At 42.8% G+C, this 24,194-nt stretch overlaps 1 protein-coding gene across 3 annotated transcripts in view; it reads right to left on the bottom strand.

Moving 5' to 3' along the window:
* Nucleotides 1-24,194, bottom strand: part of sobpa (sine oculis binding protein homolog (Drosophila) a) — a 270,327-nt gene that overhangs the window by 61,920 nt on the left and 184,213 nt on the right. For 2 of the 3 annotated variants that reach the window (XM_067984981.1, XM_067984980.1), the window contains exons 6-7: nt 15,744-15,818; nt 15,354-15,374 (exon numbers count right to left, since the gene is read on the bottom strand). In XM_067984981.1, coding sequence (XP_067841082.1) covers nt 15,354-15,374; nt 15,744-15,818 — 96 coding nt within the window. The remainder of the gene's footprint in view (nt 1-15,353; nt 15,375-15,743; nt 15,819-24,194) is intronic. The other variant, XM_067984984.1, reaches the window with a different exon arrangement.

The following is a 24,194-nucleotide window of genomic DNA, read 5'->3' as shown; positions in this document are numbered from 1 at the left end:
ACTCAGCCGTTTCTTGATATCACGTGGAGTGAATCGAATTGGCCGAAGACTGGCTTCCGTGATGGTGGGGATATCGGGAGGAGGCTGAGATGGATCATCCACTCGGCACTTCTGGCTGAAGATGGTTGCAAACGCTTCAGCCAGAAGTGCCGAGTGGATAATCCAGTATAAACACCGGGGACAGGTCCACGTTTATTGCCATCAAATAATCCGAATTATATTTATCCACCCTGTTACCTTATCTCTTTATCCTCTTTTCCTTCATTCATCTAACCAATCTAATCTTAATATCGCTTCTGCCTAAATCACTAACCCAGGAAGTGAATTCCACAGCCTCACCACTCTCTGTGTAAAGAAGTTTCTTTTGCTCTCTGTTCTAAATTTAATCTTGAATCTATGGCTCCTTGTTCTGGACCCCTCAACTATTGGAAACAGGCTTCTTCTATCTACCCTGACTATCATTTCATAATTTTAAACACTTCTATCATATCGCCTTTTAATCGACATTATTGTAACAAAAGAGACCTAATTTTTTTCAAGTTTTTCTTTATGTATGTCCTCACATCAGGCAGCAGCCGAGTGAATTTATGTAATACCGTCTCTAAAACCTTCTTATAGTGTTGAGCCCAAAACTGCACATTGTACTCTAACTGTAGCATTATTAAAAATTTTATATGGACTCATCGTTACCTCTTGGCTTTAATAATTATACCTCTTGTGATAAAACCTGGAATTCCATTAGAATTTTTGTTTATTTTACAGCCTTTTGAACCTGAGGTGCAGCCTTTAGTATCCTGTGAACCTGTCCCCCCCAATCTCCCTGATCTTCCACACCACCGAGTCTACTTCCATTCAGAGTATAATTACTGCATTTTTTAAAAACCAAAATGTATCACCTCATATTTACTAACATTGAATTGCATGTCATTTCTTAGCCTATTCCTCCATCTTATAAATATCTCTTTATTGCTTCCTTTGATTTAAAAAAAATTAACTATACCTCCTATTTTGGTATCATTTGTAAATTTCAACATCACTCCGTCTAGGCCTATATCTAAATCATTGATCTACACAGTGAACAGATGTGTCCCCAGAACTGAACCCTGTGGGTCACCATTACCCACTTCCAACTATTGAAAATATACCCTGAACTCCTAACTCGGTATTCTCCATTTGGACCAATTTTTAATTCAGTTTGCCGTCCTCCACTTAATTACATATCCTTTCATCTTCTCTAGTAATCTCCCGTGTGGGACCTTGTCAAAAGCTTTCCTAAATTCCATGTACACCACATCCACTGCATTTCCCCCATCTGCCATGTCTGTTACTTCCTCAAAGGATCCTGCAAGGTTTGTGCTGGCTACCTTTAACTAATTTCTCTTTATCGAGACACGTGGTAATTTCATCCTCAATTAAAGGAACTAGCTCTGTGTACTTAGCCGGCCACCACAGGAGCCGTTCAGTCCAACAGCTGATCACAAGAGCCATGAAAATCTGGGTCCGCGTGCCAATGTATCTCTGGAAGTTAAGGGGCCCGATATTACCAGGGCAGCGGGGTGTCGATTGGGCGCGTGGGTAACGCGCCCGGTGAAATCAGTCTGCCCCGCGCGCAATCGCAGGCTGATTGGATCCACTTACCTCTTGTTCCGGGTTCCCCGCTGCTGATCTGCGCGTCGGGCGGACTGCGCATGCGCAGTAAGGTCTGTCAGCTGGAGGAGCTCTATTTAAAGGGGCAGTCCTCCACTGACTGATGCTGCAAGAAATAGGAAAAATTACAGCATGGAGCAGCCCAGGGGGAAGGCTGCTCCCAGGTTTAATGATGCCTCACTCCAGCTCTTATTGGATGGGGTGAGGAGGAGGGGGAGGACAGAAATGTTCCCCCCGGCGGGCGGGAGGAAGTGGCCTGCCTCTGCCACCAAGAAGGCCTGGCTCGAAGTGGCAGAGGAGGTCACCAGTACCACCAACATATCGCCCACCTGCATACAGTGCAGGAGGCGCTGCAATGACCTAAGTAGGTCAGCCGAAGTGAGTACACTTACTCATTCCCCTACACTCCGTCTGCCACATCACCGCCCCCACCCCACATCTCCTTCTGCACAGCCAACACTACTCTGTCACATCACCCCTCACACCCACTCAAACTTCATCCTCATCTTACCTGCACTTACTCACCTCGCCAGTACTCATCCCGCCACTACCACTCAACCCAATCCTCATACAATCTCATGGCTCTATCTCATACTCACCCTCTCATGCATCTTTTTCACAGTCAGCCTCACCCAACCTGCCACTACCTGTGCTGCAGCCACAGGGCATGCATCACATATGTGCAGTAGGAAGCGTAAGGCAAACGTGTCGTGAGCATGAAGGGGATGCACAAGGGTGTTTGAGGGTTTGTCATGGTTTTTACTTATATTGAATTTCTGATCAACTCACATCACATATTATATTGTCACCACTACTGTCACGTCTTTGCGAATCTTGTCTGGTTTGTGCAATAATGCCCTTTCCTGAGGATCACAATGAAGACCCACACCTGATGCCACCCATTGTGTCACTGCAGAGTGGGTGTAGGTGTATTTGCAGGGCTCTTTTGCGCAGACGACTGAGAGACGTCGGCGATGTCCCCGGTGGTACCCTGGAAGGATGCGGAGGAGAAGTTGTTGAGGGCAGTGGTGACTTTGACAGCGACAGGTAAGAAGATGCTGCTCAGGCCAGCCGGGAGCAGCTCGGCGTGAAGGAGGCTGCAGATGTCCACGACTACATGTCGAGTGACTCTGAGCCTCCGTGTGCACTGCTGCTCAGAGAGGTCCAGGAAGCTGAGCCTCGGTCTGTGGACCCTGTGGCGAGGGTAGTGCCCTCTGCGACGCATCTCTCTCTGCCATTGCCCTCCCTCCTGCTGTGCAGGTGGATGTGTCACAGCACTGTGTTGTGGAGCTCCACATGTCAGAGGTGGACGGCGTGGCCGGCGAGGCTGGTGATGCTGTTCGCCCTCCGAGGAGGTCATGACTGCAGCTATGGCGGCCCCCATCCGGAAGATGTACATCTGAGGAGTCCGCAAGGTAGGTAAATGTGTCTAGACCCCGGGGTAAGTGTGCAAGTTGGTGAATTTTGTTGTTAGGAGGAGGGTGGTGGAGGCCAAACTTTGTCCAAAGTGACAGAGTGGCCTCCTGCAATGAGTGAGGGTCTCCCCCCCCCCCCATCTGTCAAATGGACCTTTGCAGCTGACATTGGCTGATGGCTGCAACACGTCCATTTGAACTGGGAATGTTTCCCCCAGTACGGGAAACAGTTTCAGTCAGTTGCAAAATCCCATCCCTGCTAAAATAACAGGTCAATCAGGTCTGTGAACAACCTGAAGTACCTGTTCAATTACCTTATGTGGCAACCCGCTGGCTTTAATTGCCGGCAGGAGTCCCACATGCGGGGGCTGCGCGCGCATGTCAGCGCGTCAATGGGGAACCCGGAAATGGGGCGGGTTGGAGCCAGGCTCCCGACCCGCCCCAGGAATCCCCGATTTTCGTAGCCCCCCCCGCCACGAACGCACACGATCGTGGGTGCGAAAATCGAGCCCAAGGTCTTTATAGCATTGACTGCTGTTGATGGTGGGAGTACTGCAAATCTGTTGTCAGTGCCTTTATACGTGAGTGTTGTTACATGCTGAATTTTTTTAATGTCTTACATTGATGGTGTTCTTCTAACCTTGTAAGTCATGACGTAGTCTCCCTCCAGTAATTGCTTCAGCTGGACAAAGCAGAACATACTCCCACCTTCTATAGAAGGGGGGACATACGACCACCCTCTGTAGAAAGGGGGGGAAATACTACCATCAAATTGAATGAATTGCAGGCGCAAATTCAACTTAGAGGGTACGACATGGTAACCATTACTGAGACATGGCTGCCAGACGGTCAGGACTGGGAACTGAATGTACCAGGTTATAAGGTCTATAGGAAGGATAGGGAAACTGGTAGAGGGGGAGGAATAGCCTTAGTGACTAAGGGTGAAATTACTTCAATGATAAGAGAGGATATAACAAGACTTGAGCAGGCATGATCTCATTGAATGGGGGACAGGCTCGAGGGGCTTAATGGCCTACTCCTATTCCTATAGTTCCTAAGTTCCACCCTCTATAGAAGGGGGGGATGTACTACCACCCTCCATGGCGGGGGGTTGGGGGGAGAACATACCCCCACCCAACACACCCTACCATCCAAAATCATTTTCCCTCTTTGTTCACCAATTTTCTCCCCTTCCATTCTTTCCTAAAGCTGTTGCCTCCTCAATGGGGCATGTTTTTATAGATGCCAGTTTGTCTTTTGATAAGCCACTCAAGTGGCCATCCTTCATGTGTAAGCCTCAACACAGTGTTGGCAGGCTACTTGACCATTGGAATAATCATAGTAATGCCCAATCTTGTTCTTACCCGATGTTGACACAAACACGCCCAGCTGGTGATCTGGAGAGGAAACCCTGACCAGTTTCCCCTTCCCCTAACCCAAGGGCCTTGAAGTCAATTGGAGCAGCTCCAACATTGCCCCGGCTGTGATCTGCTCACTCAGCAGAGACCAGGGCTTCATAGTCATTACCAACTATAAAGTTAAAAAAATAATTTAGTTTACAATTATTGCTAAACAATAAAACAAAAGCTAGAAATACCTAGACACTATCTAATTGGCACTTGTTATGGAAGAAATAGCAATTAATGTAACATGTATTTAACATTTGAATTTATAAATTAGTGTCAATTACGATTCTATTTTAGCATAACAAATATAACCTCAAGTTTAATTGGAGTTGTGGTTTTTGAGGGATTGGTGATTTATTTTTGTTTACACCGATTTACTATCTTGTCCTCAATGCAAGAGAGCACTACATCTAAAAAGAGAAAAAATAGATTACTGTTTTGGGTAGCAGTCCTTTGGTTAGAGACTCCTTGAAATACTAACTTATTTTTTGTCTTTACAGGTCCTGACTGACCTGTTGTGTGCTTTCAGTACTTTTTTGTTTCTATTTCTGTTTTTCAGTACGTGCAGTTTTCTTTATCTTCTACCTCAACGTGAGATGGGCAGGGGAACGATCCCCCAAGGCAGCTGTCAGTTCTACCGTACAAGGTTGGGAAATACACCTCGGTTTGATGGCTCCCCTGCAGTTGAGATTGGTACCTCAACGTGCAGGGAATCATATGGGGGAAACAGCCATCCTAGCACCCCACAGGACAAATCTGTCCCTCTTGAGGTATTAATTAAAATGTAGAAATGTTTATACCATCAACATCTCTGTTTCCTACCAATGATTAAATATTCTGCTTGCTGTACAACCTGGATACAGGCTCTCTCTAACCCTGAATAAAATCAGATGCAATAGATTTTCAGAGCATCAAGCACATTAACAGACGCATCTTGTCACATTCCCCCAATGGCTCAGTGGGTTGAATGTTCTGCCCTGTACCCGACAGAACCTCATAGACTGTGGCTGAGTAGCCTGTTACACCCACTTGCAAATTGTCCACTTGGAAGAAGTACAAATCAACTTGAATTAGCACTTTCAGGAGAGGGAATTGAGGGGAGAAAGGGCCAATGATCAATTAAAAACACACATGGAGATATGATTTGAGCAGAATCTAAGATTCAGAGCAACTGACCAGCAGTCACTAGTACCCGACAATGACAGAAACCGTGCGAAGGACAAATTCAAAATCCTTGAATAGCCAACATTGGAAATAAGTATATAAACCTATGCGAGGAAAATCCTGACAAAAATAAAAATTACAGGTCTACAAGCAATGAATGCACTGAGTGCAGTGGCTCCCCTGAACCAGTCACAAATGAAGGCCATACTGTGTCATTTGCCCCTCACATACAACAACTTGCACAGCAAAAGGAAAGGAGGCATGCTCTATTTGTCACCTCAACAATTTAAAATTGAATGGTTTCAAAATAGATCATTACTTTTTTTTAAAATATTGTTTCACTTGGTACAAATTGGTCCAAAGACATCTTTGACTGCTGTATTGATCCGTTTTGGCTTCTAAAAGTCTCCAATGTCAGATACAACTAAATAAATAAATACTTTCTAACCCAAACACATTCCTGAGAGCTCTCTGAAATTCTCCACCGATTTCTTTCACTGTCAATAATTCATTATCTTACAAGTGCTTAAGTCAGTGTGGGTGTGAATGGCATGCCACTTCAAATACTATCACACTGATTAGTGCTGTCTGGCCCATTTCACTGCAGCAACACAGGAACAGATTCAGTTACTAAATTATTCAATCACTAACAAAAATATTACCTCTGAGTCGTGTAACTCAATTTATTTCACTGGCATGAATGGTAACCTCATTCCCACAAGACTGTTTCATTCCTCCTCCTCCACACACACGTGAAAGGCATATACTGCAGGATGTAATGACAGTTTAAAGGATGAGCAGGATCAGGCACTGGTCCATATTTAACTCTGACACGTGCTTACCCACCTACCGGGAACTGCTGTGCCCACACAGGACAAAATATCTTGCCCAAATTTTTTTTAGCCGTGCTTTCATGCGTGTAACAGATGGTCAATATCTGCTGAATTTGTAACCGGAGTTTCTCATGCATGTGAAAAAAACCTGTCACATCTTTGCATCGAGGTCAAAACAAAGTCTGATCACAAGAATGTGGAATGCCGGGTTACTCAAAGTCTGCGGAGTCTGTGGAGACGATGTACGTCCTTACTTTTATCTGAGAATACATTCTTCATATTTTTGAATTCTACTTGCAAACGCACACTTTTACTCAAATGTTAAAAATTGAAGAATGTCTCTTTTATCCATAATTAAGGACGCGTTAAAGGAATGAGGTCAAACGGGCCAAAGAGACTTTTTGTTTTATTTGATCCTATCTTGTAAAATAGAGGTCTCGGGAATCATATGCTTCAAAACTGCACAACACGGCTATTTCATTAATGGGAGAATAACAACAACAACAAGCATTTGTACAGTGCTTTTATTACAGTAAAGTGTCCCGAGGCGCTTCGGAGAGGCATAATCAGAATAAAATAAGATGCTGAGCTAATTGGAGGAAATTATGATTCTTCCAAGACTAGCAGCGTGAGAACATAGAGGCAGTGGAGAGGTTGAGAAAGGTGGTGGAGAGGTAGAGCTGGGTGTCATCAACATACATGTGGAAGCTGACTCCATGTGTGCGGATGATGTCGCCAGTGTGGGTGAGGAAGAATAGATCCTTGGGGGACTCGAGGTAACAATGCGGGGGTGGGAAGAAAAGCCATTGCTGGAGATGCTCTGGCTGCAATCGGTTAGGTTAAGAGTGGAAAGAAGCAAGGGCAGTCCCATTGAGCTGGAAAATAGAAGAGAGGCATTAGAGGAGGATAGTATGGTCAAACGTATCAAAGGCTGCAGAGAGGTCGATGAGAATGAGGTTAATGCACCATGGTAACAGTCAGAGAGGATGTCAGTTGTAACTCTGGGTAGGGCTTTTTCGAAAATCAGATTAGAGAGATTCAAACACAGAGTTGCAGGAAAGATGAGCACAAATTTGGGAGACAGCAACATATTCAGGGACTTTGGAGTGTGGCATCACGGAGCCCGAGTAAAACTGAAGTCAATGGGAATCAGGGGGAAAACTCTCCAGTGGCTGCAGTCATACCTAGCACAAAGCAAGATGGTAGTGGTTGTTGGAAGCCAATCATCTCAGCCCCAGGACATCAGTGCAAGAGTTCTTAGACCCAGCTATCTTTAGCTACTTCATCAATGACCTTCCCTCCATCATAAGATCAGAAATGGGGTTGTTCGCTGATGATTGCACAGTGTTCAGTTCCATTCGCAATTCCTCAGATAATGAAGCAGTCCGAGCCCGCATGCAGCAAGATCTAGACAGCATTCAGGATTGGCCTTATGTGTGGCACAAATGTTACTTGCCACCTAAGTGCCAGGCAATGACCACCTCTCCATGACATTCAATGGCATTACTATCGCCGAATCCCCCACTATCAACATCCTTGGGGTCACCATTGACCAGAAACTTAACTGGACCAGCCACATAAATACTGTGGCTACTAGAGCAGGTCAGAGGCTGGGTATTCTGCGGTGAATGACTCAACTTTTGACTCCTCAAAGCCTCTCCATCACCTACAAGGCACAAATCATGGAATACTTTCCAATTGCCTGGATGGGAACAGTTGCAACAACATTCAAGAAGCTCGACAACATCCAGGACAAAGCAGTTCACTTGATTGGCCCCATCCACTGGCTTAAACATCCACTTCTTCCACCACTGGCGTATTGTGGCTGCAGTGTGTACTATCTACAGGATGCACTGCAGCAAGTCACGAAGGCTTCTTCAACAGCACCTCTCAAATCCACGATCTCCACCATCTAGAAGGTCAAAGGCAGCAGGTGCATGAGTACACCATCACCTCCAAGTCACACACCATCCCGACTTGGAAATATATCGCCGTTCTTTCATCGTTGCTGGGTCAAAATCCTGGAACTTCCTACCTAACAGCAATTCAGGAGTACCTTCACCACACAGACTGCAGCGGTTCAAGAAGGCGGCTCACCACCACCGTCTCAAGGGCAAGTAGGGATGGGCAATAAATGCTCTGTCCCATACCACAAAAAAGATATTTAAGCATCCTAGGGTGGCGGTTTTGTTCACTCCTCCCAACCTGTCCTTACTCCTCCTGCCCTGCTGGTGGCTTTATAAATAGAGGCATGGAGTACAAAAGCAAGGGAGTTATGTTGAACCTTTATAAAACATTGGTTTGGCCACAACTGGTGTATTGTGTCCAGTTCTGGGCACCGCACTTTAGGAAAGATGTGAAAGCCTTAGAGAAGGTGCAGAAAAGATTTACTAGAATGGTTCCAGAGATGAGGGACTTCAGTTACCTGGATAGATGCGAGAAGGTAGCGTTGTTGTTCTTAGAGCAGAGAAGGTTAAAAGGAGATTTGATACAAGTGTTCAAAATCATGAAGGGTTTAGATAAAGTGAATAAAGAGAAACTGTTCCCATTGGCGGAAAGGTTGAGAACCAGAGGACACAGATTTAAGGTGATTGACAAAAGAACCAAAAAGAAAAACTTTTTTATGCAGCGAGTAGTTATGATTTGGAATGCGCTGCCTGAAAGGGTGGTGGAAGCAGATTCAATCGTGGCTTTCAAAAAGGAATTGGATAAATACTTGAACTGAAAAAATTTACAGGTCACGGGGAAAGAGCGGGGGAATGGGACTAGCTGGATTGCTCTTACAAAGAGCCGGCATGGACACAATGTGCTGAATGGCCTCCTTATGTGCTGTAACCATTCCATGATTCTATGATTGGAGAAAGTGCAAAAAGGATTGACAACGATTTTACCAGAGTTGAGAGGATGCAACTATCAGGAAAGATTGTGCAGGCTGGGGCTCTTTTCTCTGGAACGGAGAAGACTAAAAGGAGACCTGATAGAGGTATTTAAAATTGTGAAGCGGATATGGAGCAAACTGTTTCCACTTGTGGGTGGGTCCAGAACAAAGGAGCATAAATATAATATAGCTACTAACAGATCAAATAAAGAATTTAGGAGGAATTTATTTACATAGAGAGTGGTGAGAATGTAGAACTTGCTGCAATGTGGAGTGGTTGAAGCTGATGGCATTGACACATTTAAGGCGAGTCTTGATGCATACATGAGGGAGAAGGGAATAGAGGGGCTTGGGGGCAGGGTGGAAAGTGGTAATTAGAATGGGAGGAGGCTCGTGTCAAGCACAAACACGTGCATAGACCAGTTGGGTTGAATGGCCTGTTAACGTGCTATAGATTCTATGTAATGCTATGTAAGGATATTAATTAATGCTATCCGCATCCAGTGTATTAATGTTGTAATATCCATCAACCATTATCTACCTGCCAATATCAGGTTGACCTTGGGTATTTAGAATGAATACAGAGGCCAGAGCCTTTCAGTACCTGCAGTGATGTGGAAGTAACACATTCATTCAGCAGATTACTGCTGAAATGCTTGTAGTAGTTCACCATTACAGAGTTCAATATACGGGCATAAGAGAACTGCACAGAATTGATGCACAGCTGTTACATGACAGAAAATAGACCTGCTGGGAAGTGGAAAAGGGCAGATTGAGAACTCCAAGGGTTAATAATCATGTGGATTCAGTATAGCACATGTTGAAAGAAATTTAGTTTTGCTCCAGTGTTTAGTATTTAGAATGCCCATCTACCAGTCACAGGATCAATAGACTGTTATTTATTGGTGCCACTCATGGTGCTTGTTACAGTTATTTTCTGTTGTGACTCACAAGCGCAGCTGCAACAGACATTGGAAATGTGCACTTTCTGCAAATTCAAGTGACAGGAAGCAGAATTTCTCTGCAGACAAAAAAACATAAGAAAAGCAGCGAAAAACATAAGAAAAGACATTTGGCTCAAGTGTCCTCTGGCTATTTCCACATTTATAATGGAAACTGTCTATGTAAACTTGTCATGCTGTAATTACACCGTCCTACCAGTGGAGGCACTGCACTACTCACTGGATGAAGAAACTGGAAGTAATGGGATGATGATGGCGGGATAAACGGACAGCAATGGCAGGTGAGGCATTGGGAAGAGGCCCATGGGAAGGAGGTGATCGTCATGAGCAGGGCGAATGGAACAGCAAGGCATTGTGAAAAAATACATAAGTGGGTGACAAAAGAAGAGGTTATAGTGATGGGGGGCTGAATGGCCTGTGGCCTGCGGCCTGCGAAAACTGGGCAATTTAAAATTACTAAAGGAAAAACATATGAAAATGACTTACCTATTCCTTACCTCAAAGAAAAAGAACAAGATGGTGACGGAGTTGGGGGAAAGGCCTCAGGAATTTGCTCCACAGAGCCACCTAGTGACCAGAGCCTGTAATCACATTGTGACAGTTGACATAGCAAAAATGAATGGGCAATATTGACATACCAATTTACAATGGGAAAAGTTGACACAAAATTGTGACTAAAGACTATGACAACAGGATAGGAAGCAGTGACCTATTTAAGATTTTTAATAATACTAGTCGATTTCCCACGGTACACGGTAAGTCGAAGAATATGGCCACCCTCTTACCAGTTTCTGACGTCTTCATGTTTTCTCTTTCTCTCCTCTTCTGCTTCTGTCTGTCTTTCTGTCTTTCGTCTCTCCTCTTAACTCTTCTTTTTACTTCTCTCTCTGCTCTTCCGGTTCTCTTTCTGTCTTTTGCTTCTTTCCTTTCAGGTGGGAGGTAGTGGATGGTACGTTGTGAATGGAGCCACCAATGGCTGCAGGCTGCAGGCTGCATTTGGGGTGAGGGTTGCAGGGAAAATTTGGCCATCAACAGCTCCATTCCCATCCCCAATCATTTTTTCTTCCCCTCCACCCCTAGCTCCCATGGCATCCCCATCCCCTTTACCTTCCCATGACTCATTTCCCTTCCCATCCCCCTCACTATTCCTCTATATTGCAACAGTGACTACATATCAGAAGTACTTCATTGGCGGGAAAACGCTTCGAGAGATCCTGAGAACATGAAAGGTGCTATATAAATGCAAGTTTGTTCTTTCTTTTATCTCTTCCCCCTTGAACTATCTGCTCACCCCCTCTATTCTCCTCTTTCTTATGCTTTGTTGTCACTCACTTCACCCTTAAATCTCCACCCCTATCCTTACTCTCACTTCTTTCCTTCAAGAGAGAATGGTATGAGGTCAAAGGTCTGCCTCAACCTGCTTGCTTCCTCCCCTCCCCCTCCCCCTCCCACCCTCTTTTTTATTGTTCCTTAAAAGGAGGCTTTATTCACTTTCAAAATTTGACTTGTTTTTTTGTTCTAAAAAAATCAAATTAGTACTATTGCTTTAAGCGAGAGCGGGACCTGTTTCTGGCTGGGGCGGAGATCACCTCTTACTAAAGGTAGGTAATGCATTAGGGCCAGAGTGATCTCCTGGACTAGTTTCGACCACCAAAGGGGTCAGAGAGGAATTTCCCAGGTTTTTCCCCCCAAATTGGTTTGGGTTTTTATCTGTTTTTTTGCCTCTCCCAAGAGATCACATGGTGTGAGGTGGGGAGTGTATATATTGCGATACACAAGATATCACGATTGTGTGGGACAGGATGGACCAGAGGGTGTTTTCTTGTCCGTCATTGTTCGTATATAAAAGAAAGGCCTGCCTTTCTTTCTCTTTCCCTTGGTCTTATTGGTGTTAGAAATGGAATCTCTGTCTCAACTAGTGTTCACCTTTTCTAACTGTCAGCAAATCAAGTAAGACAATCATTTGGCTTCAAAATTCAGCTAATTTTTTTTTGAAAATGGAACTATTACTAACTGACTGAATGGTGCTGATGCATCCAAATTCAGCTCAAAAAATTACAGTTCTAGGCAAAAATATCAAGTCCAACCCGTAGCTTTTGGAAAAGTAAAAACCTTAATAAAGGCAGAAAAAACACAAAAGGCAATTCAATGGAGAAGCTTAGTCATGTTATTGTGAGATATGTTTTTTTTTAATTTTTTTATTTTGTATAGACCCTTATTTTGGGCATTAGAAATTTCAGTTACCAAAAATAGTAGGCAGGTAGAAAAAAAATCAGAATGCATTTTGAGTGATTTGTACCAGATCGCACAATCACAGTGCCGAATTTACATAGGCACGACCCAGTATAGATTTGGATGTAAGAATTTGAAATGAGAAAAAGTAGATACAAAATGTGTGACAAAAACATGGCAGGAAGTGCACACAGATGTTAGGAGAGAGAAAGTTAAAGGCGCAAGTTGTTGTTGTTACGGTTGTGTCCTTACTCAAAGGATTTTTGAGATGTTTCTGCCAAGCTCCTGGTATTGATGTGCCCAAACTTGGACATGCAGCATATAGTACAGAACATAGGGGAGGTGGAGGTTGTGTTCATCTTTATTGGCTTGACCATCCTATTTGTGATCTGGGATGATTTCCTTTCATCCAGGTGAGTATATATATATATATACATATATATATATATATATATATATAAATAGATTGGGATTGGGTGGGTAGAAGGAAAGGGATTATTTCTTTTTTGTAAAGTTTAGATGCCATTCCCTAATTACGTAAAGCATTCCTTTTCATACGTGAGACATGCCACCTTGTTTGGAAAAATTGCAGTTTGATGCTTTGGATGATGTTGGGAGGGGGAAAGGAGGGATGACGGTGGGATTGGTTACATACAGTAGTGTGTTGCTGACCAGTATACATTTTGTGAATTGCACATAGTCTGTGAAGAAAGTGAGAGACGGCATGGTTTTTCCTCATTCCGCTCTCTTGGGTTCTAGTAATAATGTACGCTGTGGCTTTTGGGATATTTTCTTATTGTTTCCTTAAAATATAATAGCAGTTATTAGGTTCAACTAAAAGGGTAAAACCCCTTTGAGCTACGCTGCCAGGGGCACCATAGCACCAGTTATATATGAGAAAACAAGCTTTGGTTACCTGGAAGACCTCTCAGAGATACCAGCTTCATGAAAGACTACAAGTAAAGCATATGCAGGACATAAATGCCATTAAGCAAGGCTGAATACATCACATCTAGAACAAATGCTTATTTACTGCCTTCATTCCTGAATACTATTTACTGTTCTGTACAGGCTGGGGTGTCCAGCATTCACAGGTCAACCTGAAAAACTACGTGTCAACAACCTACAGAAATAAACTACTCAGGATACAGTGGCAGCTGCTTCAGATGGGTGGTCAATGGAAAGGAGCGGAGCGAGGACAGGCAAAAAAGAACTCCCACTGTAAGCAGTCATGCCAGTCATTAAAGTCACCATGTACCGTGATTCAAAAGCGTAACAGCGAACCCTCACCTTCTCCGTGCGGTTCCCAGCATTGACTGCGCACAGCCTGCTATTTTTTTTAGTGAGACTGTTTTTGATTAGTGTTGGTTAATTAAGGCATTAATCAGTTGTCAGGTAGAGGGCTAATGCACATTTATCACTGCTGGGTCGTAATCCCTCCGATTCCTGATTCTGTTCCAGTAGTTTGCCGGAGAGTTATTCTATAGCCGTTGGAAACAACTCCCCGACCTACAAATTGCGCAGAATGAGAGCTGGACCTAACTTATTCTTTAAAAACTTGTTATAACCGGGTTAATTTGTTTACTGTTTTCAATAAAGTAACATTTCTGGATGCTCCGTGCCAACAGACCCCACAGGGCTCTGAAACAGCTCACTGAGCCATTACATATCTTTCATACAAGTTTCATCCAGATTCAGTGCTCACTCTATAGTCAACTGTGACGTTTAGAAAAGATGAAAAATTGTACTTCGCTATCAGTTTCAATCAACATACTGGTCACTTGTGCCTAGTCATTAATAATAATAGCATCCAAGCACCAGCCATTGGATAAGTCACGTATTACTGTTTAGTTTCTCACGTATCAATTATCAACAGCTTCCAGAGGTGGTGTCTGTACAAGCACCACTTCCACACATACACATACTTCGTGTACTATAAAGTGTCACGCAATCATAAGCCAAGCCGGATGGCCACTTCCAACTTCAAAGGACACTCTTAAGAAGCACCGAGACTCCTGAAGCAGAAAAGCTCAGCCAGAACGTGTTAGGTTTCCATAGAATTTCACCATATATTCAGGGCTGATTTGTACAAAATAAAACATTCACAGTTTTGAGAGTGCAGGAGAGAGGTTTGAAAAACTGCCATCAACTCGGCGGCAGGTACCTTCAAGTGCCGTCGTAAGATTATGTTAGTCAGCAACTCAGCCTCTCCCAATTTGAAATTCTGGTCTCTTCTCCCACCCCACAAAATACACAGAGAAACCGGCTGCCAAGCTTTTGCTGTGTAACAATCACAGACAATCAAAAAGTTTATTTCTGAAAAAAGAAAAATACCTCCCCCACAAATATATATATATATATATATATTTAAACTGTTAAATGAAAAATAGATCTCTAAAAAATTCCATATAAAATGGCAGAGAAGCCAGGACTGCAATTTACTGTAATGGTTCCAGATAACTTAAACCACGAAAGCGGAACTCGAGCAGTTTGCAGATATCATTCGAAGCCCGAGATTAAATTACACCCTCATTACTCATGCTCTCATCTATAGTATTATTATATAACACATACTTTATATGCTGTATTATATATATATATATATATATATATGAAAAGCATGTTAATGACAATTGCAGTGGAGCTGAAATTACACTGACTGAAAACAGGGGAAGAGGCTATTGTGATGTCAGTGCTGCGGATGATTGACAGGCGGGTACAATCAGGGAATTACTGTGCAGTTCTAAAGCAGAATTACAAGGAAATTAAAAGAGTAATTATATGCTATTATAATAATAAAAAAAAAGTATTCTTACTGTTGTGTCTTTTATTCTATCCTAAAAAAAATAGAAAAGAAAAAAGGTTTTAATGACAAATGCAATGAACTTTACCCTTTACAGTTTTTAAAATAGCAATAAAATTACAAATTGCTGGACTGTATTTTGATAAAATAAACTTATTGTTGAGTTAGAATTTGTGCAGAAATCAATATGCTATGTTGGGATGCATTAAACAAAGTCCTGTCTGTGTTGTGTAACCGTGTTCTCAGTCAGCATGAGTTAATGCTCACACCAGGGTGAGCTCACTCTGCACTGTTCTTTAAAACAGTCTTAACCATGTGTTTCTGGTTATATTTTGTAAATAGCAACAATTTTTTTAAAAGAAAGTTAAATGCAGTGCCCAGGGTGGTACTGAGCCATACAAACCAGATTTCTCCCAGGTTCAATCTCTGTTCCGTGCTCAGTCAGTCGGGTGATGGTTGGGGATCCTCGATTCCTGGGCTAAGGAGGGGAAATAACAATCAGGGTTTCTGTTCCTGATCATCATCCGCAGATAGAAAATGCAGGTTATGGGCATCAGGTGTGTACAGGTCTGGGCTCGGCTGTGATGCTACCTTGCTTCTCCACCCTCCCTCTAATAGGATAGCTTATTGACCCTCACTACCTGAGTGCGCAAAGGAAGATGGGCACTTGCTCAAGAACATGAGGGCTTCTAATCCCATAGAGCTGTACCTTAGCGAATGTTACTACCCGCAGGAAAGAAGAGTTAAAAAAACGGACAGAATATTGTGGTGGTGGTGGTGGGATTAATTTTTTTAAATCTCAGCAGTAATGTAGAACTTGGGATGCATGGGAAGTAGTGAGTGACCGATGTGGAGGCTTCCTGGCTGACTCCATTTACAGCTTGCACTGTGATGGGTTTTCTTATTGAGAGGCCCTTTCTGTTTGTGGCCCTAAACAATAGTATGAAATTTGTATGTGATTACTCGTTACTAAAAAGTTAATAGTTTTAAAAAAACGAAAGAATGCAGAGATATCAATTGGTTATCAACCAACAGTGGGATATTTATAAGCTGTTACCTTACAAAATGTTACCTCTAAAACCTGACCTAGAGTGAAAACAGCAAACTAGTTAGAATCTATAGTACTGAATTTTCCTCATCCTACACAAAAAAAACTTAGAGAAATACATAATTTATTTGACAATATTTGTTCCCACTCAGCCAGGTTAAAGCACTACTGATGCTGTGGGGAGATAATCAGAATTGCCAACACACAAACATTTTTCCTCTGGTTTGACTGCAATCGTAGATAAATGGATCTGCGTACAATGCTGGCTGTGGATTCCAAAAGTGTATATCTTTTTAACGTCAGTGGAGATATTTTTGATCTATCCAATATGCAGGGTGGTTTCTGCCAATTACATTGGACACCAAACCTGATTTTGGGTGTCTTCAGAACACGACGGTCATGGTAACAGACTGAAATTGCTTATATTGAGACGGTTAAAATATATTCAAAAATTAAAAGGTGGATTGTTTTGGGAGTGAATGGATCTTTTAAAGAGAGAGTGAAAATTTAGTCTGCCTGTCAATTTGAACATTTCTATTAGGAGAATAAATCAACTGTGAAACCTGAGTTATCATTCTCAGTTGTCTCGCGTTACCCCACCTGGAGCCCATTGAACCAGACCATTTGCAACCTTGGCATCCTATATGACCCTGAGATGAGCTTCCGACCACATATCTACTCCATCACCAAGACTGCCTACTTCCACCTCCATAATATTGTCCGTTTCCGCTCCTGAAATCCTCATCCATGCCTTTGTTACCTCCAGACTTAACTGTTCCAATGCTCTCCTGGCCGGCCTCCCATCTTTCACCCTCCATAAACTTGAGCTCATTCAAAACTCAGCCCGTATCCTAAGTCGCACCAAGTCCTTTTCGCCCATCACCCCTGTGCTCCCTGACCTACATTGGGAAAGCCACGATTTTAAAATTCTCATCCTTGTTTTCAAATCCCTTCCTATCTCTGTAACCTCCTCCAGCCCTACAACCCTCCGAGATCTCTACGCTCCTCCAATTCTTGCCTCTTGCGCATCCCCGATTTTAATCGCTTCATCATTGGCGGCTATGCCTTCAACTGCCTAGGCCTTAAGCTCTGGAATTCCCTCCCTAAACCTCTCCACCTCTGTACCTCTCTCCCCTCCTTTAAAATGCTTCTTTAATCCTAGCTCTCCTGTCCTAATATCTCCTTGTGTGGCTCGGTGTCAAATTTTGTATGATAACGGTCCTGTGAAGCGCCTTGGGAAGCTTTACCATGTTAAAGGCGCTATATAAATGCAAGTGGTTGTTGTCGCTTATTGGGGGTAATATATTAGCATGGATTGACTAACGGACAGAAAATAGAGAGTAGGAATAAATGGGTCATTTTCGGGTAGGCAGGTTGTAACTATTAAGGTGCCGCAAGGATCAGTGTTTGGGCCTTAGTTGTTTACATTATATATCAGGATGTTTACACTATATATATATTAGATGAGGAAAGAGAGTGTGATGTATCCAAGTTTGCTGACGATACAAAGCTAGGTGGGAAAGTAAGCTGTGAGGAGGATGCAAAGAATCTGCAAAGGGATGTAGACAGGTTAAGTGAGTGGGCGAGAAGGTGGCAGATGGATTATAATATGGAGAAATGTGAAATTATCCACTTTGGTAGGAAGAATAGAAAAGCAGAGTATTTTTTAAAAGGTGAGTGACTAATAAATGTTGGTAGTCAGAGGAATTTGGGTCTCCTTGTACATGAATCACAAAGTTAACATGCAGGTTCAGCAAGCAATTAGGAAGGCAAGTGGTATGTTGGCCTTTATTGCAAGGGATTTGGAGTTTAAAAATAAGGAGGTCTTGCTGCAATTATATAGGGCTCTGGTGAGACCACACCTGGAATACTGTGTACAGTTTCGGTCTCCTTACCCAAGGAAGGATATACTTGCCTTAGAGTGGGTGCAACAAAGATTCACTAGATTGATTCCTGGGATGAGAGGGTCGTCCTTTGAGGAGAGATTGAGTAGAATGGGTCTATAGTCTCTGGAGTTTAGAAGAATGAGAGGTGATCTCATTGAAATGTATAAAATACTTAGAGGGCTTGACAGGGAAGATGCTGAGAGGCTGTTTCCCCTGGCTGGAGCATCTAGAACTAGGGGGCATAGTCTCAAGATAAGGGGTCAGCCATTTAAGACTGAGATGAGGAGGAATTTCTTCACTCAGAGGGTTGTGAATCTTTGGAATTGTCAAGCCCAGAGGTCTGTGGATGCTGAGTCATTGAGTATATTCAAGGCTGAGATCGATATATTTTTGGACCCTAAGGGAATCAAGGGATATGGGGATTGGGCAGGAAAGTGGAGTTGAGGTAGAAGATCAGCCATGATCTTATTGAATAGCAGAGCAGGCTCGAGAGGCCGTATGGCCTACTCCTGCTCCTATTTCTTTTGTTCTAATGTATTCATTATTCCATATGTAAAACACTCAAGGAGAAAAACTTCTCCTGTAACATGAACCAATCTGCAAGGGAAAAGGTGTAGCTAGTGTCAAAGAAGAGACCCCAAAAGGGAAAGAGAAGCAAATTCTGAGAAATAGAAATTATTAGCCCTGAAATTACTCTGTGATGCTAGCAGGCAAAGACTAAAACATGTCCACTTGAAATTCTTCCCCCTGTGCTTTCGGAGGCTTCCTCCTTCCTAGGTGAACCGTTCACCTGAGGAAGGAGGAAGCCTCCGAAAGCTTGTGGAATTTAAAATAAATTTGTTGGACTATAACTTGGTGTTGTAAAATTGTTTACAATTGTCAACCCCAGTCCATCACCGGCATCTCCACATCATGACTTTTTAGCAATGGCATTAACCTGTTTAAAATAAACGATAACCGCAGAGAGATGGGCATGTTCTGGAACAGGAGGCCCAAAATTCCGGCGACTCGGCAAGTTATTAAGTGGATGGATCATCTTGGGGGACAATTTGGGGCGGTACCTGATATGTTTAAAACGTGCACCAAATTCTGGTTGGGGGAAGTGGGCAAATCTTCTGCCCGCCTGCATTCTCCTCCACGTGCCTTGGTGGCATATCTGGAAGAGTTCTCAGGTTACTCCGAGAATCCCATCAAATATACCTGCATTAGGACCAGAGAAACTCTCGCCAGCTGAGAGCTGGTACAAGTTCTATTCAGGACCTTGTAATACCTCAAAAGTGAGCGAGACTGAGGTGGCCAATCGAGAAGGGATCGATTACTTTTAAAGTCATGGCCATGAGCTCTCTTAGGAGCTGAAGGAAATATTTACAGCTTTAATCTTTGGCGCCTCCCAGGCCTCTGAGGTCCCCTGATGGAGTAAGTGTGAGCTACTGGTGGCAGAGCATGGTGAGGATTATTGCCAGTTATGGCCCCATCCCCGTCATTTGGGACGGGATCTGTGTCCAGGCCTACGGGCAGCTGGAAGTTCCGCTCTGCCACACTGTGTCATTGAAGTGGGATTCCGAGACTTTCAGGCCCAATGTGTTTGGTGTTTGTGTGCTAGTATCCCACAGCTTCATTTCAGGCTCTGTGGATTTAAGTAAATGTTTGTAATTTTAATGTTCTCAATTTATCTTATGTATTTAATTTAGTTATTGGCCAATCTCCTGTGGCTTTGCATTGTTGTTTCTCTCTCTCACACATCCTCTTCTCTGCTGCTTCTCTCCCTTTAACAATTTTGCTTTTCTCTCTGTCCTGTTCTGCTTTTCTGCCTTTTTCTTCATTTTTTTCTCTTCTTTCCGCTGGGGGGTGGTGGGTGGTATAGCATGGTGTGGTGGGGAAAGGAGCCACCAATGTCTGTAGGTTACATTTAGAGTGGGGGTTGCGGGGAAAAATGTGGCCTTCAACGCTCTCTTCCCATTCTCTCGCTCAATCATCCCCTCAATACAGTACTGATGCCTCCTGGAAAATTAGATACATTGCACATGCTCAGACTGTACAATTCAAATTCAGCTCAGAACTAGAGTTCTGGGCAAAAATATCAAATCCAGTTCCAGGTATTTAGGAGAGGCTGAGGCCTTCAAGTAAAAACTTCAGCGAAGGCATTAAAAGACACAAAAGACAATTCAATGGATAAGTTTAATCATGTTATTGTGAAATATGTTATTTTCTCCATTTTTAATTTTGTTTATTTTGGACATTAAAAATTTCAATTCCTGAGAAAAAGGGCAAATTAATTTTTTTAAGAATGATTTGTGGGAACATCGTGGCCAAATTGTGCAATCACAGGATAATACACTTTTACTATAAAATAGCAGCTGTTGTGTGTCACACACTCTTAACATTGAAAATACCTATCACAGCACCACCTACATCAGTAACGGGTACTTAAAATGAGTTTTCAATAAAACATATGCCTGATGTATGAAATTAAAATATAATAGATTTCCATTTAGGAGGCAAAATGTGGACATTTATGACACACAAGTACAAATGTAGATTATTATTCACAAAGCAGCAACACGGAATACTAAGCATTTTGTTCATAAAACATTAACACTTTTAATATAAATAGGAAAAAAAAGACAGGGTTTACATTTTTCTGGGTTTGAGAAGCAAAAAAGGAATAGATTCTTGATCAAATCATAGCAATTGAAATTGCTGCAGATATGGAAGTGACTGAAAGGCTTTCAGTCACTCGATAGCCTGTTAACACCGTCAAGTCACTCCAATTCAGATCTCATTGCTGGGTTCATGGGGTCTGGAATTCATATCAGCTAGCTCTGGATTCTCAGGGTTATGGTGAGTTTGAGTTGCGGGATTTGGTTGCTGGCGTATGCACAACAATGGTTTACAGCAAAGTGGAGCTGTGATCAATGTGTGAGCAGAAAAGTAATTTATTTTTGTTAGGTCAAATGTCAGTTTTAGGCTATAAAGGATGGAATATTATTCTGAACCATCTGTCGATATTTCACTCTTACTGAAATATCTATAATGGTTTGGCTGAGTGCAGTGGTAATTGGTTAGTGCTTAGTAAACCAGCACTGTGAATAAGAGATGGACAAAGTAATATCTATGACATTGTGTGCATAAGTTACAGTGCTGAGGAATTGATTCATTTCATGAGATTTTCTTTAATGGTATAAAGAGTACAACGATCTCACTTTTAATTTAAATGACTGAATGCATTCAGATTAATGGATAAACAGCAATACTAAGGGAAATCGTGTTTGACAAATTTATTGGAGTTTTTTGAGGATGTAACTAGCAGGGTAGATAAAGGGGAACCAGTGGATGTAGTATATTTCGACTTTCAAAAGGCATTCGATAAGGTGCCACATAAAAGGTTGTTACACAAGGTAAGGGTTCATGGGGTTGGGGGTCATACATTAACATGGTTGAAGGATTGATTAAAAGGACAGAAAACAGAGAGTAGGGATAAACAGGTCATTCTCATCTTGACAGGCTGTAACTAGTGGGGTGCCGCAAGGATCGGTGCTTGGGCCTCAGCTATCTACAATCTATATTAATGACTTAGATGAAGAGACCGAGTGTAATGTATCCTGGTTTGCTGATGATAAAAAGCTAGGTGGGAAAGTAAGCTGTGAGGAGGACACAAAGATTCTGCAAAGGAATATAGACAGGTTAAGTGAGTGGGCAGGAAGATGGCAGATGGAGTATAATGTGGGGAAATGTGAGGTTATTCACTTTGGTAGAAAGAATAGAAAAACAGAATATTTTTTATAAATGGTGGGATACTATTAAGTGTTGGTGTTCAGAGAGACTTGGGTGTCCTCGTACAAGAAACACAAAAAGTTAGCATGCAGGTACAGCAGGCAATTAGAAAAGCAAATGGAATGTTGGCCTTTATTGCAAGGGGGTTGGAGTACAAGAGTAAGGGAGTTTTACTGTAGTTGTACAGGGCATTAGTGAGACCTCACCTGGAGTACTGCATACAGTTTTGGTCTCCTTATCTAAGGAAGGATATACTTCCCTTAGAGGCGGTGCAACAAAGGTTCACTAGATTAATTCCTGGGATGAGAGGGTTGTCCTTTGAAGAGAGATTGAGTAGAATGGGCCTATTCTCTCTGGAGTTTAGAAGAATGAGAGGTGATCTCATTGAAACATATAAGATTCTGAGGGGGCTTGACAGGGTAGATGCTGAGAGATTGTTTTCCCTGGTTAGACAGTCTAGAACTAGGGGGCATAATCGCAGGATATGGGGAGGGAATTTCTTCACTCAGAGGGCTGTGAATCTTTGGAATTCTCTACCCCAGATGGCTGTGGATGCAGAGTCATTGAATATATTCAAGGTTGAGATAGATAGATTTTTGGAAGCTACAGGAATCAAGGGATATGGGGATCGGGCTGGAAATTGGAGTTGATGTCGAAGATCAGCCATGATCTTACTGAATGGCAGAGCAGGCTCGAGGGGCTGCATGGCCTACTCCTGATCTTATTTCTTATGTTCTTATGCTACTATTAGAAATATTTGCATATCATTTTCCCCCCAATTTTCTCCCCTCCTCTCTGAAGATGTGAACACTCTGACTAAGGTACAGTACCACAGACAGGTGCCACCCCCCTCCCTTCCCTGAAGGTGGTGGCTTGCTAGGACACTTCAGAGGGCAATAAGACTCAACCAGTTGTTGACTAGAGTCACATGTAGGCAAAAGCAGGTAAGGGTGGCAGGTTCCCTTCCCTGAAAGTCATTACTAACCAAGTTGGGATTTTATAACAATCCATGTTAATCTATTGAATTCAATTTCACAAATTGCCATGATGGGATTTACACCAAAACCTCTGGGTTGCTATCCAGTACGATAACTACTACACTACAGTACCTATTAACTTCAGTAAGCACAGCACAGAGATGGGAGATTTCACCACTGTGTCACTGGGATTGTTTTTTCCCTATTTTGTTAGGATTTTTGATCAGTACTTTTTCTTTTTAGGATTATTTTTGGCAATGGATTAAGGTTAACATCTATACTTGTTGGATTAGCATTGCAGCTGTAATTGCAGAGTATTGCAATAAGAGGGATGGCAGTTCTAATGCCAGCATTCAGGGACAGTGGAAAATGACTGCCATTATCCGGCAGGCTTAGTTGGAATTTAGCTGGAATGGATGCTGTTCAATGACTATGAAGTGGTACAGACGGAAAACTCAGCTACCCTCCCAACTGCAGGAAGATAGGTGGCAGTGAAACACAGCAGCTCCAGCATGAGGGAGCCCAGTAGAGAGGAAAGTCGTGCGTTAAATGTTTAAGATTGTCTTTTTTACTTTGTGGCTATTTTTATAAAAAAAAATTCATTCCTGGGATGTGGCCGTCGCTGGCGAGGCCGGCATTTATTGCCCATCCCTAATTGCCCTTGAGAAGGTGGTGGTGAGCCACTTTCTTGAACAACTGAGCGGCTTGCTAGGCCATTTCAGAGGGCGATTAAGAATCAAACACATTGCTGCGGGTCTGGAGTCACATATAGACCAGACCGGGTAAGGATGGCAGGTTTCCTTCCCAAAAGGGCATTAGTGAACCAGATGGGTTTTTACGACAATCCGGTAGTTTCGTGGCCACCATTACTGATACTAGTTCTTTTTTATTCCAGATTTTGTTTAATTAACTGAATTTAAATTCCCCAGCTGCCGTGGCAGGATTTGAACTCATAACTCCGGATTACTAGTCCAGTAACATAACCACTATGCTACCGTACCCATATAGTTCTAACAAAGCAGCACGTTAGGAGCTGATGTGTTGGTCAAGAAATGGATGGTGAGGTGTTGAGCCACACGGAACAGTTGGATCCCAGTTTCAACCCCGGTCTGCACTCAAGTTAGCTGATTCTATCCGTGGAAGCGATGAGATTGCTATCTTTCACTTCC

Source organism: Heptranchias perlo, chromosome 5 (genome assembly GCF_035084215.1).
Source record: "Heptranchias perlo isolate sHepPer1 chromosome 5, sHepPer1.hap1, whole genome shotgun sequence".
NCBI classification, from domain to species: domain Eukaryota; kingdom Metazoa; phylum Chordata; class Chondrichthyes; order Hexanchiformes; family Hexanchidae; genus Heptranchias; species Heptranchias perlo.
Note: the sequence above shows the minus strand (reverse complement) of the source record. Positions and strands in the feature narration are given on the sequence as shown.